Raw genomic sequence first — 17,108 nt, 5'->3', positions numbered from 1 at the left:
CAATGTCACGTGAGAGATGAGGAATCAATAAAAAATGAACATGCGCCCCTTGTTTAATTTTACTCCCTCTCAGAGTCCACCACCCACATGAATACACCACCATATCTTGCACTTCCTCCTGCTCCTTTTTTGTGATATGTGGAACACTTTGTACGTATTAGTGAGTTGCAGTTGTACAGAGTGTCCATGCAGAAGTCTGGGCCAGTCACGAGCAGACTTTGGTTACCCGTAAATAGCTACAATAATGATCCTATAATAATCTGATTATCACAAAGAACCTAACTTTGGCAGATGCAAATTTAAAAATGTAAACCTCCAATTACATCTCAATAAAACTGAAAGAAACAAACAAAAAATTTAAACCTCAATTATATGAGTAAATAGCACTTTATTAAATGAATGGGTTTAGATGAAGAGAATGCTGATATGAAGAGAGCCGACAGATTCTCCAATGTCTTACTTCAAAAACCTGCTCAAGTGAAGGTCTGAAAGCCCTCAGATTAACTCCAAGTACCTCCTGCCACTGGCAGCCTGTACATCTGATGGCAGCCCTCTGTCCTAGTCCTCTGCCATTTCTTACATCCCTTCCTTAGAGGACATGCATCTTAACCTGCTTCAGGAGGTTACTGGGAAGATGAACAAACTAGCAAGTATCTGTCTGACCCTTTTCCTTGGGGCAGTGAATGGATTTTTGAAGCAAGGAAAATAAACCACCCAGATTTGATGACAGGTGACAGGGAAAGCCCCTGATTTGGGATCAAGAGAAGCAGGCCACCCTCGGGCTATCTGTGGATCCAGAATCTTATCAAAAGGCTCGTGAGAGCGTACAGGAGAGCACATCATACATCATGGAGATTAATTTCACATCCAAAGCTAACCTGACGTTTTACATTTCCAACTGCAAACTGGCTCTTCTGGGCTTCAAAACACAGGTGAGTGAAATTCTTGAATGGTAGCTAAGGTAGGCTCAGTGAATGTTGTAAACTGAGGATCTTTCTACTGGTAGCTTTGAAAAAAAAAAAAAAAAAAAAAAGGCGGCTATCAAGGTACTCCAGACAAAGAGTCAAAAACCAACCTGACACACGGCCTTTTGTGCTCAAGGAAATTACTCTGATAAGTGGCTCATTCCTGGTGGCTTTGTTCTTGCTATGTGCTCTGGGTTTGGGGGCTGACCCTGCTCTTCCAAACTCGTGCAAATGCACCCTGAACTTATGATAAAGATGAATCAAGGAGTAAAAGAAATGGAAAGGAAAAACAGGGCCATAGGGAGCATAACTAAAAGTAGACCGAAAATAGTGATTTTCACAACAGCAATGACAACAAAGTGACAAGTTCCTTAAGAGACCTAACAATCAATTGCAACGTGTGGACCTTGTTGAGATCATCATGTAAACAAATGGACTGTAAAAAGGCATTTGGGGACAATCAGGAAAATTTTAACATAGATACTGTTTAGGTGATATGGAGTAATTACTGTTGATTCTGCTCACCCTGACAAACACTATTACAGTTATGTTAGAAAATATCCTCATTTTTCAGAGGTGCATATTGGAGTATTTAGAAAATGTCACGATACCTGTGTTTACTTTAAAATACTCCAACAAAAAGGAAAAATAAGACACAAATGTGGAAAAAAAATCTTTGTCATCATTAAATGTAGATGATGCATGCTGGTGGTTCATTTTACTGCTGCCTCTACTTTTGTGTGTTTGAAGATGTTTGTAATAAAACGCTTTTTAAAAAACATGATGAAAATTTTTTAAAAATTAGATGAGAACAGTTCCTGTATTAGAAGTTTCCTTTTTACTCTACTTTGGCGAGTTTTTTGGAGTGTTGCACTATTAATACGAATGTTAAAACAAAAGAAAACCAATTATTTTAATATAAATGCCACAAGAAAGATAAAGGTGAAGAAATAAGCTCAAGAATTCAGTTATTTAAAACAGTGCTTTTCTAGAAATTTACAGAGGATTTTAGAGGTCACTGTTTTTATTGACTATTAGACATAAAGTCCATCGGAAAATATAAAAAAGGGAGAAAAGGTATAAAGATGGATGAGGAACAGAAAGAGGTAAATGAAAAGAAATTAAGCCAAAACAATAAACCCCAAATGGCAGAATCCATCTTTAAAGAGTTCCACTCGGTCCTGGGTTTGAGGGCCACCTGTTCCCCTTACACACTGTGGACAAGTTCATTCACATCGCTGAGATTAGTTTTCTCATCTGTAAAATGGGAATAACTGGCACATCTTCCTCCCCGGAATATGCTCCAGGAGTAAATGGAAAAACTCATAATGTGCTTCCACATTGACCAGCACATGGTTCCTTCAGTGTGGCCTGTTCTTAGGCTACAAAGCTGAGGGGAAGGAGCTGAGGAGAGAAAAAGGCTGTGGGAAAATGGCAGCACGCTGGCCTCTCACACAAATCACTAATTAGCCCACAACTACCAGACCTGCTTACATCCAGGCAGGACTACGAGGGCAGCCAAAGCTTCTGTCACTGCCTGGAACCTTCAAGCTGTCCCAGAATTGTTTACTTGAAGCCCCCCCTCAGAGGTCTGCTCCTTACCTCTGTCTCTCACTCCATTTGGGCCCAACTTTCAGGGCAGCTAATCTAATCAGCTAATCTATGCTAAATTATTAATGGGATCCAAGAGGTTAATGTGTAACAAGTACACACTCCAACGGAAGCAAGCTGGAGACACAGGCCTCCGTGAGTCATCGGAGCCTTGGTGGGAACTCCAGGCAGCAGGGAACCCTCCTCATATCAAATCAAATTCTAGGAAGGAATTTTAAAAATTATTTTAAAAAAATAACTCATATAAAAATGCAGTCGAATCAACAAAGGGACAGGCCAAAAAATCCTTTAACTAGACCAGGACAAAAGGGTTATGGAAAATGGTATGTTTAGGAGCTCTATAACCCTTATGGACCTTTCTGTGCCTCTGTTTTCTTATCTGCAAAAATGAAGGTTGAGGTAAGGATTAAGTACAATCCATGGAAAGCACTTGCAACAGTGCCTGCCATGCAATAGGCACTCAACAAACATTAGCCACTGTTAGTATTAGTTAAGGATGAGATTACATAGAAGTCAAAAGGGATGCTCTGAAAATTTAAGTGAAAAAGGATTTTCTAGATGGCAGCTTCCATTTGTGTTTTCAATGAAGTTTGGCTCACAGCATAGCACCCTGGAATCAGATCTGGGTTCAAGTGTCAGGCCCACTTCCTACCAGCTGTGTGACTTTGGACAAGTGGCTCAACGTCACTGAGCTATAATTTTCTCAGCTGTAAAATAAGGATAATAATACCTACCCTGTGGTACTGATGAATGAATTACATATATGACAATGTGTGGAAGTGTGTAGCACAGTGATTCCATAGGTACATCCTAAGAGTCCAAAAAATGATGGCTTTAATCATCATCTTGTATTTTCCAGCCTTTGCGATCGCATCTTTGGGAGCCCAACCAAGAAGTGACAGTACATTCTAATGGGGGTGATGGGCAGCGTCCCCAGTGCCTAATAGAGACTATGCCATGGTAATCCCATCGTAATCTTACGGTTGGTTAGTCTAATAGCCACAAGGCAATTTAGCTGGGTGAGGATGGAGCCTCAGCTTTGACCAACCCTGGTGTCCCAAAGAAGTAGCCACGAGGCAGGAATTTTATCTACCTGGTTATTGAGATTATCTCATTCCAAAGGCAAAAACATGGTATCTTGGCTTGGCTGTTGCTCCCCGGTGACAAGTGCCACGGGGCTACAAAATAACTACATGCCACCACCCCCATTTCTTTTCAACTGCATTTTTTTGGACTGAATTTTTTGATTATGAAACTATTATAGAATCACAGCATAAACTATATAAAAATATAAAATAAAAAGGGAAGGACTGCCTATGTTCCTACCAATAAGAAATAGTCCCTTTTAACATTTTTGTGCACGTTGCTTCAGATTTTTTTCTTTATACATATACGCTCCTCCACACACTTCGCCATCATTTAAAAAAAAATGAGCTCATACCCTACGTACAACTTCATCACTTGTGTGTTCACTTAATATATCTATTTCTGTGTTTGTCTGCCATCCTTTTTAATGGCTGCATAGGAATCCATTAAATGCAGACTTCATAAATCATTGATCTATCCTCCAACCAAAGGCACTTAGGTTGTTTCCAGCCTTTTGCTATACTAAACAACACCAGACTGAGTATTCTCACATAAACCTCTATACACAATTGTCCAATTACTTCCTTAGAAGTGGTACTGATGGGTCAACAAGTGTACAATTTTTAAATGCCTTATGAAAAAAAACAAAACAAAACAGCTAGCCTTGCTGAGATGGGAGGGTGAGAGGCACTGTCTTTTAGGCCCAGGCAAACAAAACAGCCTTCTGTTGGCCTTCTCCCCTGCCTTCCTCTCATTCACCTACTGGGAAACACGTCTCTGTCACTAATGAAAACAACTAAATCCTCCTGTGCAAAATCCAGGGTCCAAGAGCGAGTGTCTGTGAGACAAAACTTGGGGTGTCATCTGGAAATGCAATGTGAAGGATCAGCAGGAAGTGGCTTAGAAAGGCAACAAACTCTCCCAAAAGGCTCCCACGAGCCTACCACTTGGCCCCCCTGATGTGCAGGGCGGGCAGGCAGTCACCTCATTGACCTCAACTGAGGACCCAGTGGGTGGGGGAACGAGTCACAAGGGCACGCTGTTAGGAAGAGAAGCCACGCCACACTCCATCCTGAATTCTGTGGGACCCACCAACAGGATGAAAACCACAAATCGATGCAGATGCACTCAAGTGGCCCGCGTGTATACACACAGGCACAACCAATGAGGGCATAAGAGAAACAGTCACTGGGCTAAGAGGAAGCTGCAAGAAATAAAATTTCAAAATGCTGCATGAGGTACAGATAAACATGCAGACAGAAAGGGCTCTCAGTCCTGCTGCTTGCTGGCAGGGGGACCTTGGGCAAGTCCCTTATGGGCCCTCTATGACCAGGTAACCAAGAAGCTGTAAGCTTAACCACAGAGATCTGATTAACTTTGGGTTTTCTTTCCCTGGCTATGGTGTTTTAATTTCTATTTTTACAATCTTATTTTTTAAAAAAAATCTCCCTTTCAGTGATTGTCTACCATCTGTCCTGGGAGCTTTCATTGTTTCACACTCATTTAGTCCTGACTACCCCCTTGGAAGGTATATGTTATTCTTACTTTATGCTCTAAACGTGCTTGAGGTCACACATCTAACTGGAATAAAGATGGTTCCTGGTTTTATCCTCATGGTACAGAGGAGTTACTCAATAAATAGCTCATGGCTGAATGAATAAATTATGTTGTAGACTCCTTTCTAAACCCATAAAGTTTTCACTATATAAGACTCCTTCCACACGTCTTTTTGATAGACGTTATCTCAGAATCTTTTTTGAAAATTACACATACATCAACAATCAGAAATGAGCAAGATTTCTATTCCGTCTATAGGAAACAGGTGTCACTGCCACAGTGCCCTATCCCGGGAAGACTGTCATAATCCAGCAACTAAAGGGTTACACCTAGCTCAGCAGGGGGCTTCCAGGGGCCTGCTCCCAGGCTTGGGTGACCTCAAATTCTGATGGTTTCTTGTTGAATATATAGGGTATCACTCCTGGAAATAAGTAACAACATCCCAGGCCTACAGTTTTTGCTCATCTGGGTAGAATTAGCATGTTGACCTAGAGCTAGTTTCCTCCGGCTCGAACATTTCATCACCCTATGAGAAGAGAAGATGGAAAGCAGTGAAGGAGAAAGCCAAGTCCAGGGCAAAGGCAGCACTGGCTACGGATAGTGGTTACTGCCCTAAATCCAACTTTAGCGGGAACTCTCACATTTAGCTGAACTTCTGAATCACCTGGAGCACTTCGTAAACCCACTGATTCTTGCTCTATTTCACTTCCCTGCAAGAGGTGTTTGTTTGTTTGTTTAAAGACTCTGCATGAGGCTCACAGGGTACTTCTAAAGTTTATCTCTGATTACCAACCGCTGCTCTTAGTACGGGAGATCCCTGAAGCTGAATGAATTGACATTTGCAGAGAGGATATTTTCCCCTCTGGCCAGAGGGACTTCTCCCACCCCCACCAACTTTCACTCCCTGTGCCAAGGCTACCTGGTTTTGGAGGTTTCCGTGACCTTCTGGTCCATCCCTCTAATGGCTGCTGGTGAACTGTGCCATATTCCAAAGTTCTCTCCAACTGTTCTGAGCCGCCTGCATCTGAATTCAAAGAAGGGGTGCAGAAGCAGCTGGAAGAGAGAAACCAGAGTGGCAGAGTCCAGCAGCAACCTTTGAAAGAGCCAATCAAAACTGCCAGGGCTTCCCTGGTGGCGCAGTGGTTGAGAGTCCGCCTGCCGATGCAGGGGACACAGGTTCGCGCCCCGGTCCGGGAAGATCCCACGTGCCGCGGAGCGGCTGGGCCCGTGAGCCATGGCCGCTGAGCCTGCGCGTCCGCACCCTGTGCTCCGCAACGGGAGAGGCCATGACAGTGAGAGGCCCGTGTACCGCAAAACAAACAAACAAACAAACAAACAAAAAACTGTCAGGCTTCTGATTCATCACACGGGGTGAAGGAAGGGCCTGTCATATCGGTCACTAGCAAGCAAAAACCAGAAAGAAAACTAAAAGTTGGCACTGGTGATCTGAAAGGCGGCACTCAAAGGCCCCCACCAATAATTAGAACCCAAAAAAAGGTGTTTTGAAAAATTTAAGGCATCTTTTGATGTCCTCAATCTTTACTTTTTCACATTCCCTCCTTTTTGTGTTTTCAACTGAACTTGACCATGACTTGTCCTCTAGTCCGGAAAATCAAACGTCTATTTATTTGGATAATTAAGTTGAAAAATGAACCCTGAGGATTTTTGGAATGATAGTATTAAGAAAGACTTTTCTCTTCCTCTCTTGAATCACATATTTCCTTTTTATTACATGATATATGTATGTTTTAGACACGTATAAAATATGCACTGGCTATTTCAGATGTCGGAATTCAAGAAGTAAAGGTCAACATTCTTACTAGCATGGTCAAAAAGATGTGATAAATGTCTTGCCACTGAACTTGCCAGCAGCCGGCAGTCTTGGCACCCTGGCTACTGTTTCTGAGTGCATCCCTCCCTCAGACTCCCACCTCCACCCCTTGGCTCTGTAGAGAGTCTGACTGACAGAATATTTTAGTTATGTTCCATCTAGCCCTGGTGGTTAAGAACACAGGACTAGATGGGATAAAGCCGAAAGACTTAATGATGCCATATGCTACAACTTGGCTACACCAGGTTATAAGCAGCCAATGTCATCCTTTGTTAACGGATTCACTTTAGAAGTAATAATTCCAGGAGAGAACAGGACATCACACTCTGTCACAGTGGAAGAACCTGATACAGATACAAGATGAAACAAGTGATCATTTTAGAAAAACCCCCTTTGTCTTAAATTTTGGTCTTATTTGGAGAAGCCAGAAAGACCCTGAGAAGTTATTTAGTTTGGGGAAGCAACTTTTGAAAATAAAGAATAGGGAGAGGGATAAATTTTCAGAAACAGGAAGTCCAAGAATAAACAGATGGTATTTTAACAAACACCCTAAAACACAGGACCAAATACATGGATGGCTTCTAATGATACACTATCATCAGAGAGAAAGTAACAAGGCTTCAAAGACAGTGAAAGGGTGCTTCAGGACTGCAGAATGAGAAGCATAAGCTTTCCAGTGTGCCCAGAGAACATACCCGTGACATTGGCCAATTGTGTCAGCACCAAGCCTATGGAAGAAGATCTATGGTGGGCATATGTGCATTCGATTGACACCTGACAGGGCAACCCATTTGTACTGATACAATGGGGATATACCTACCTGGCTTGAAGACTGAATGAAAGACAATGTAAATGGTAGCGCTCTGTACCCTGTGAAAGAGCTACATCTTTGTAGCCTGGCAATTAACCCAGCTCACACAGCGGGGGTCTCTGCTTAAGGAAGAAGCAAATACCTGAGGTGTCACACGCACGCCTTCCTGTTGAGGGCTCTCCGTGAGGGGTGCTGCGCCTATAGATAACGTGGGGTTTGTTTTGTTCCTCTTCACCTTCTTGCTCATCAATGGACAGCAGTGGTTCAATAAAATAATCCCCATCGTGGGACCGGAATGTGCCCAGCTGCAAATAAAGAGAGATGAGAGGTTGATCTAATATAACTCAGCCACTGGGAGGAAACGGACAGTGGAACGTTGCCAAGTGAACGGCACCATTTGCCCAATTCCTTTCCCATGAGGGCTGCTTAAACTGAAAAGTCCTCCCGACGTATTTGGAGAAGCAGTTGTTTTTTTTGCTTTTTTTCCCACTCTCTGCCATATCAGTACCTTACCCTTGATTGGACTCTACTTTACTGCACCTGCTATCCAAACCTGTCTGTAAGAAATACTTCCTTGGTGCTCAAGTTCTAATTATATACACTCTTACAGACTGTTGAAAGAGAGTGTTTCTGTGCATTAAGACAGCCTGGAAACTCAGGGACAAGTATCAGCTCCAAAAGCAAAAGCCTACCCAAGGAAGCCTTATTATGACTTCAAAATCGAAAGCATATGTTGACCACAAGGCACTGAAGGTGGTGCCACCTGTGACACTGGCACGAGTCTCTTACCACCCCTTCCCTTGGCCATAGGGAGTGACATGGGATAAGACTTTGCAGTCAGGCTGCCAGAGGTTCCAAACCCAGCACTGCCACTTACCCACCCGCCTTGGGCAAGTTCCTTAACTGCTCTGAGCTTCAGCTTCCTTGTTTATCAATGAAGGACAAAAATACTTACTGTCACTTATTGTGCAGGTTAATAAGATAATGCGTGTGAAGTGCTTGGCAAAGTGATACCTTGTGAGGGCTCAGAACACATGAGTGGCTTTTGGTGTTGCAGGGTTAGCCTCTAACCATCCGGATACAATTTGCGTTTGCCAATCACTCTAAGCACCTTGAAAGAGGTAACTCTTTCTCCTCCCCTTCCCACGTACCAACAAGTTTTGAAAATGATAAATGGTGATTCAAAGTTGAACCACCCAAACAAAACATTACAAGAACACTAAAAAGTTCCCCATGCCATGCCGGTGGGCAGTGTTTCAAGCGAAATATCAAGCTCTTCTTTCTCCACTGTTCTTTTTCCCTCAGTGGTGGGAACAAGGCAGAGGCCTTTGACTTTCCCCTGGATACAGGGAAATGGATGTCCTTGACCGTCAGCAGCAGCAACAGCATCATCCAGGAGTTAGTCAGGTACTCAAATAATCGCACTCCACCCCAAATCTGATCTACTGAATCACAGTATCTGGGGGTAGGGCCCAGGAATTGAAATTTTAGAATTCTTAGGCCTGATAAAGTTTTCAAGCACTTGGCTAAGACACTGGGGTTCCCAAACCCAGCTAAGGGTCGAAATTGCCTAGGAAGTTGAAAAAAACAATTAGATTTGGGGCGCTACCCTGTATCTGCAGATTTGGAATTTCCACTGGTGAGGACTAGCATCTGTATTTTTTAAAAAGCTCTCCATGTGGCTCATGAAGCACTGACTTAAAGAGAAGACAGCTCTACTGTCGTCTGGCGTCAAAATAAGAGACAGAGTAACTGGTGTCCAGAAAAGAAGTGATTTAACGAGTTTATTTTCACCCAGTCACCTCTCTCCCTTTTCAACATACAACTCTGTTGTTCTCTGAGCACGGAGCAGGAAGCTGACTACAACATAGGAAAGCTACTAGAGACAGACTATAAATACTGAGAAAGAATCTGGGAGCCCATGTGGTGAAGATCTGGCACCTTTGATTATTGAAAGGGGAAACTGAGGCCCAGAGGGAGGAACTGGCTTATGCCCCTTCAGTGATACAGAAGCAGCTAAATAGTATCCATGGTGAATCTAGAACTCAAGTACCCTGACTCTAGTCCAGTGCCCTTAAAAACAAACAAACAAACAAACACTTTGAAATTCTCTTTAAGAACACAGATTTATTCTCTGGCCCATGGTTAAGAGTACGGGTCAGAAGGATTGGGTGAGAACCTCAACTCTGCCACTTACTAGCTGTGAAACCTCCAGCAAGGCCCCAACTCTCAAAGCCTCAGTGTCCTCATCAGCAAAATGGGTTGTTTCAAGGATTGGGCTGTTGTAAGGATTTAAATGAAATAATACATACATAAAATACTTATTATAGTACAAGACACATAGTAAGAGTTCAGTAAATGGTATCTATATGAAGTCAAATTAATTTTGCGGCTGATTCACAAAACAACTGCTTGGCTGAAGGGTAATCCTTTCTTGGGTAAGGTGACCATTTATTCAAACACAGGTACTAAGTGCTTATAATATACAAGGCTCCAATACGGGAGAGAAATGAATTGATGCTGACCCTACTGCCAAGGAAAGGGGGACAGAATACATGTTCCAAGAACCATACTACAAGGGACAGCATACTAAACATCAAAGAGAGATGCAGGTAAGAGTCTATGAAAGTGGAAACGGAGAGATGACAGCAGTCTGAAGGACGGACGACAAAGAGGTTTCCTGGGTAACAAGATACCTTAGTTACACTTTGAAAGAAGGGTATGATTTGAGCATGTGAAGCAGGGTGAGATCACCAAGTAAATCCAAAGGCCCAAAGGCTATGAGGCAGAACTAGGACGGGAGGGAAATGCAGAGAAACGCGTGAGAGCAGGTTGCCTGAAATGCAGGATTTGTGAAGGAAAGCTTAACAGATGAGACTGGACATGTGGATGTGCAAGGGGTGAGGAGGTACACTGTCAATGGTCTGAAGTGCCAGATGGAGGAGTTTACAGTCGTTCACTATAAACGAACAGTGGGGCGGTCTGTGAAGTAAACGAACGGGGTAGCCATGTGATCTTGTGCCTTGTCATCATTAATCTGTTAGCAGTGTGTGGCAGGGATTAAAGAAAAAAAGACCAGAGAAGAAGCCAGATGGAAATATTTCTTAGACAACCGTCCTAAAGACAGAGGAAGAGAGAGGGAAAGAGGTCTAGAGTCATAGTAGGGATGTTCGGAACAGGTGAGAAACGCATCTGAGAGGGAATTCAGGGAAACTAATAACTGACCGGTGGGGTGACGGGAGGGGGGAAGGTTGGCATGACTCACTCTGAAGAGCGAAAGATTTCCAGGAAGGTTTCCTGCGTGGGCCACGAGGAACGTCAGGATACTATTAGTACTGAAATGGTAAGGGGACATCTTGGGAGAAAAGATAAATTCCAGGAGGAAGACAAAGGGGCAAGGGTTTTGGAGCTAGATTCGTCCCTGAAGATAGAAACAGCCAGCTCGCATATTTTTCATATGTATGCCAGACCTTGCCCCCAACCCCCCAAAAAAAGAGCCAGATTGCAAATTAAACGCAATATAAATGGACTTCTCAAGGTCTAGACAGTCAGTCCTTCTGAAGTCCCGGCTCTCAGTTCCCTGAGAGAGAGTTACTACTCCGCAGTAAACACGTGTGAGTTACCACCTAAAATTGCCAATAGAAACTAAGGTCCTGCGCAGTAAAACATACCACTGCTGGGGCCACTCAGCGGGGTGTGGAGGCGGGGAAGGAGGAGGAGTAAAGGCTGTTTACAAACTTGACGTACACACGTAGCCTTATCAGTAAGGTTCTGGAATTGCGGGTTACAACCTTGGGATTTGGGGACACTCTGATGCTCTGGGTTCCGGCACCTGACTTGTGCCCACCCAAACCCCAACCTTGCTAAGAAAAGAAAGATTCCAGGCGTCTTGGGGCAGCGGTGACTACTGCAGCACCCCCTCCCCTTCGCCTAACTGCCGTCTCCGCCCACCCTCAAACCATGTCAACAAAGCACTGCGGCTCTGGGAGCTTTGCTGGGGGCTGAAGGCGTTCATCCTCGTCCTCGCATCCCAGCAGGCTAACCCTCCCCCTCCGAGTCTTCAAGCTTGCCTCGCTCCCCACCCGACCTCTCGGTTGAGCAGCGGCGATAGATGAGACATCCAGATGCGGGACTCTGGAGCCACTCATAGCAGCGCGTGGAGGGGGCAGCCAAGAGTCCCGGGTAAGTATCCAAGATCCCACTTGTAAAAGGTAACGACGGGGAGTTAATGGGTGCTCTGGGGAAAAGTAATCGTATCACGGGGGCGCAGGGCGAAGAGCGCCCGTGCGCTGGGAGAGTCTGACCCGCGATAGATTCTGCGTCACAGCGCGAGGCAGAAACGCACGTCGCCTGGTAAAGTCCTAGAACAGCTCTTGCTCGAGTCAGAACCTTACAGCGGGTCCTCAAACATCAAGAGTGGAGAGGGCGGACACCGCGTGGGGCGCACTGGAGGGCAAGTGGGGCGGGGGGGGGGCGTAACTAAGCAGGGGGTAGGGGTATCAACTTGGATCCCCTGCTAAGTGCGTATTTTGCAGCGCAGAGAGGTGGCCGCCCCGCCCTCTCGCCTTCCCTCGCTAGGGAAACGCGCGCCGCAGGCTCTTTTCCGATTCTCTGGCATCCCATGGGTGGTGGAAACCCCAGAAGAACTGAAACCTCCTCCGGGCAGCCTCTCCAAGCTCTCCCAGTATTTCTGCTTCTTGGGGCCACCCCACCAGCAGGGTGCAGAGTCGCACTGCGCCGCACCCCCATTCCCAGTTTCCTCCCTAATGCAAAGCGTCCAGGGCAGGCTCCGCCCCATTCCCCGCCCCCTGAGCCCTCGGCCCACCCTTCCGTTCCTGGGACGGGACCTGTTCCTTGTCAATCCAGTTCAGCCTCAGGGTTCCTGGCGCGTGAAAAAAGGCCCTGAGAGAACGGGGGGACTCTAGATTACGCAGCGCCCTCCAAGACACACGGAAGGAACTCCCCGTACCCGTGGCTGGGGATTCTCAGCCCACACCCCCGACTCAAGACGCGCCAATAAGGAGTCGGGTTCTCCCTGCGCTCAGCTGCTCCGCTCCTGGGCGGCCGAGTTTGCAGCAAGGAAGGACAACTCTCTCCGAGTTTGGAAACCGACTTCCCAGCCACCTACCGGTGTGGGGCAACACTCAGCTGAGTCGAATTCGGACCCTAGAAAGCTCCGAAACATCCAGAACTCCCCGGGGGCGGATGCGTGCGCTCCGCTCGAGCACTCACCGGTGTGGCCACCCAAAGCGTAGGACGCAAACAAGTTTGTAGCTGATACTTAACGCCGCAGTGAGGGTGCAGTGACGGCGCCGTGAGGGTCTTAGGCGAGAGAGCAATTAAGTCTCCTAGAAGCGGGTGAGGAGGCGAGAGAACAGGGGAGGGGTGCGCGTCCACTTACCATTCCTGAGCAGAGGCTGATGACGGCTGTGTGCTCGGACTTGGTATTTACATGGCCTTTGTAGAAACAGTGCTTGAGTTCCGCTTCCTCCTCAGAATAAAACTTTGTCTGGTTCACCCCGGGTGCCCCGAGGAGGGTGACAGTGAACATTGGAGCGATAAATCCGGCATGGGCGGTGAGATTAAATAGAAATTGCTGGCCGAAGGCGGAGAGGCGGTAATGCGCTTGGGTGTAGGTAGCGGAGGAAGAGGAGGAGGCGAAGGCAGGCCAGGGGTCAGAGGCAGAGTTAAGGCTCCGTCGCCTTCTTTTGAAGTGTACGTTCGTGGGAAAGGGTTCTCCGAGAGCGTTCACTCGGATGGGAGACGCGATTTCGTATTCGCTCAGAGTCTCTAACAGTTTCACTGCAGAGAGAAGCAGAGGCACATGAACCAATAATTCAATTTTCCGCAAGTTTTAATTTTAAAATGAAGTGGGCGGTTTCGTCCTGAGTTATTTTCCAGCTTCCCCCTCCTCCCACCCCGTTTGAGTCAATCCCTTCACCTTCAGTCACTGGACAAATATTTGCTGAACACCTACTATGTGCCAGGAACAGTGTTAGGCGCTGTCGAAGTCAGACAATGAATAAGTCAAAACACATAACATGATTACAGATCCTGACAAATACCCTGAATAAAATAAAACACGCCACGATGTGGTGCCCCCAGGTACTAAGTAACTGTAGTTTGGGGTCTGGGGTGGGGAAGCAAAAAGATCCGGCTAAAAGAAGGGGGAGACGACAAAGTTCGTTCCACAGTGTGTGTCTCTCTCTAGAGATAGGCTGGGAATGACCTAAAGAAGGGAGAGGCTGCAAAGCGGGAGACAGTTCTTTCTAGGAAAAGGAGAAGAGAGAGGGGGAGAGAGAGGCCTCCGCTGCGGGGTGCCCGCTGTCGGACCCGGAGGCTGGGGAGCTGGCGACAGGGGCGGAGGGGTCCCGGTGGCCGAGCCTCGTTACCTTGCCTCGGGTGCAGCCTGTCCCTGCGCACGGCCGCCGCGGCGTCTGGGCTCCCCGTCTCGGCCAGGTCCCGCACTAGGAGCGTTAGCAGTGTGGCCCAGGATACAAACTGCATGGTGCTCCCCACCCCTCCCCCGCCGCCCCCACTCCCCCCTCCCTCCTGCCCTCCTTGGCGGCTGCGGCGGCGACGCTAGGCAGCGGCCGCGGAGAGCGCTCGGAGCCCGGCGCCCGCCGCCAACTTTTGACTTTAGGAGTCGCTGAGCTCTCGCGGCGAGGGTCCCGCCTGCGCTCGGCTGAGCAACGCCGCCGCCTGCCGAGAGCTGAGCCGCTCGGGCCGCAGGAGGAGCCGGAGAAGGAGGAGGAGGAGGAGGACTGGGGCTCGGCTGCTCGGCCGCATAATGTCCAGGGAGCGGGCAGGAGAAGGCGCGGAACGTGCGCTCCGAGGCGCGCCGGGCGCCCTGTGCTGGCGGGGATAGCGGAGCGGCTTCTTGAATGGGGGGCGGAGGCGGGGGGGGGCCGCGGGTCCTCCGCTGCTCAAGTACCCAGGTCCCCGCCTCTAGGAGGAGAGGGGAGGAGAAAGCGGAGGGAGCGGGGCCCGCCTCCTTCCAGATCGAGTCCGCTCCTCGGCCGCCCGTGCGGGACTCGTGCTCCCAGAGGCGCCGGGAGCGGTGGGGCAGCCCATTGCGGTCCCGCCACCACACTGGGACGGGCTTTCCTGAGACTCCCTGCCCTGGGGAGGGAGAGCGGAGAAAGTCCTCTCCCTTTCCTGTCGCTCCCAGTCTGTCTCTCTCCCGTCTCCTCTCTCCCTTCCGAATCTCTCTCCCTCGCCCTGTGTCTCTGTGCCGCTCTGTCTCTGTCCCCCCCTTCCCCCCCTTGTGGTTTCTTCCCCCCCTCCCTCTCTAGTTCCCGCATCTCCCCCTTTTTCTTTTTCTCTGCTGTCCCCATCCCTCCCTCTTCTTTCCCCCTTTGTGAATTTCTGTCCCTGACTACCCCCTTCTTTTGGTTTCTTACAAGTGAAAGTGGCCCAGCGCAGGAGCGCCTTCCCTTCCTACAGTTTCTCACTAGGGACGAGATTTGGCATCGGAGCTCCGCTCTCAGTTTAATCGCCTCAAGTCAAGAGGTTTAGAGTTGGGGATCTTATTTTGCCGTTCGCGGTGTGTTTCAAATCCATGGTCTCCTGAAAGTTTCGCAAAGCTTTAAAGCTGTGCTTTTCCCAACCTCCGTCCCCATCGCGAGAAGGTCCATAGCTTTCTGTACGTCTCGGGCCCAAAAAAGGTTAAGAACCGCTCTGGGCAGCGAGAGGAGGCGGGGACTTAGACGTCCCCGAGTGCCTCCGGGTTTAGAGATAGGGGCATGGGGCGGGCGGGGGGCGGGGGGGAGGAGTGCGAGGGGACTATCGTGGACTCGAGGGGAAGCACCAGTGCCTGGAGGGATTTCTCAATCACTTCCGCTTGCTTTTTGCCAAGAGAGATGCTTGGAGCAGCTCAAAGCTGACACTTCAAGCTATAACTACCTCTGCCTTGGGATGCATATTTGGAAGTCAGAAGAATTCATGCCAGAGAGGGAGGATGTGGTTGGGGGGGGGTAGGGGGGAGAGGAAAGAGAGAGGGAGAGAGGTGTTTAATCCCTGATGTTTCAAACAGTTTCTGTAAAAATGAGTATTTGCCCCAAAGTCCCAGAACGAGAGTTTTCTGTTGCTTGGTAGGCTGGCACTCAAGTTTGAAAATACCAAATATTGCCAACGCCCGGGACCAAATAGCAATATTCTATACGTGTCCACTACTCTGGAAACATTAGTGCATATATTTCTCCTGGAAGAGGGAAAAATGACTTGGCAAGACTGAAATTTCCTAAAGAAGTTGTTAACCCAGATAGACCAATGTTGCCATTATCTGTCTGACTGGGATTTAGGATGGGTACACAACGTAAAGATGGCAAAACAGAAATACCTGTCAAGTGCACAATCAGATTTTTAAAGGGTAACCTTTAAAGGTTTTTCTTAAACCTTCAAAGTAATTGACTAAAAGACATTTCTGCTAATACACAATCTTTCTTTCCATTATGTAATAAAAATTCCTCACAATTACAGTGTCTGAGGTTTGCTGAGAGTTTAGCAAGGAACAGAAAAATATCAAGAAATCAAACTATTAGGTGATTCTTATGGAAAATATTCTAGGACATCCACTATAAAATTACCCAAAAATGTAGCACGTGTTCAGTATTTCCCATTAAACAATTTTCCTCTTTTTCAATTTAAATCCCTCCTGATAGAGAGTCTAACAGTATAGAAATGATTATATGTAAGGGTAGAAGTTTCCTTTGTGTACTCTTTCTCCCTAGTTTTCTTTCTAGGACTTGGCATTAAAAGATGAACTTTGTTTACGGTTCTTTAAAATTGCTCCTAATACAACCAATCATTTCCACAGCTAATAGGGATGAAAAATACAAAGTATCTCTTGCAACCTCCTGAGGTGACCAAGAGCCTGGATTTCTAAGTTTCTCATCCTCAGTGAGTCTGTTCATCCTTTCTTAAGTGTTATTAGCTTACCTCTGAATTTACATCTATAAACAAGTCTCAAAAAAATCTCTGTAAGATGTTTGAAATTATAAGAAATTAATAGGTAGATTGAGCTAGCTAACTAAATAATTCAGGTCAAAATCTGAATAATAATAATGATAATAATCAACTTTGAGTACATACCATGTGCTACACCTTGTGCATTTAATACAGCATTTAATTCTTACAGCAGCCCTATGAGGCAGGCAGTATTAGTAATTTCATTTTACAGATAAGGATATTAAGGTTTAAAGAGGTAAAATAATTTGCTAAGGGTCCCCCAACTAGTGAGAGACAA

The 17,108-nt window shown here is 46.7% G+C and overlaps 1 protein-coding gene across 10 annotated transcripts in view; it reads right to left on the bottom strand.

Annotated features, from left to right (window-relative positions):
• Window positions 1-14,750, bottom strand: part of ADAMTS9 (ADAM metallopeptidase with thrombospondin type 1 motif 9) — a 231,858-nt gene extending 217,108 nt beyond the window's left edge. For all 10 annotated transcript variants that reach the window (XR_008615619.1, XM_055079382.1, XM_028478511.1 and 7 more), the window contains exons 1-3: window positions 14,254-14,750; window positions 13,263-13,663; window positions 8,004-8,166 (exon numbers count right to left, since the gene is read on the bottom strand). Coding sequence is in view for 9 of the 10 variants with exons in the window: in XM_055079382.1 (XP_054935357.1) it covers window positions 8,004-8,166; window positions 13,263-13,663; window positions 14,254-14,368 (679 nt within the window). In the remaining variant the exon portion in view is untranslated. The remainder of the gene's footprint in view (window positions 1-8,003; window positions 8,167-13,262; window positions 13,664-14,253) is intronic.
• Window positions 14,751-17,108: the final 2,358 nt, after the last annotated feature.

This window comes from Physeter macrocephalus, chromosome 18, assembly GCF_002837175.3.
Source record: "Physeter macrocephalus isolate SW-GA chromosome 18, ASM283717v5, whole genome shotgun sequence".
In the NCBI taxonomy this organism is placed as follows: Eukaryota; Metazoa; Chordata; class Mammalia; order Artiodactyla; family Physeteridae; genus Physeter; species Physeter macrocephalus.
The sequence above is the reverse complement of the archived record's forward strand: the minus strand, read 5'-3'. Positions and strand labels throughout refer to the sequence as shown.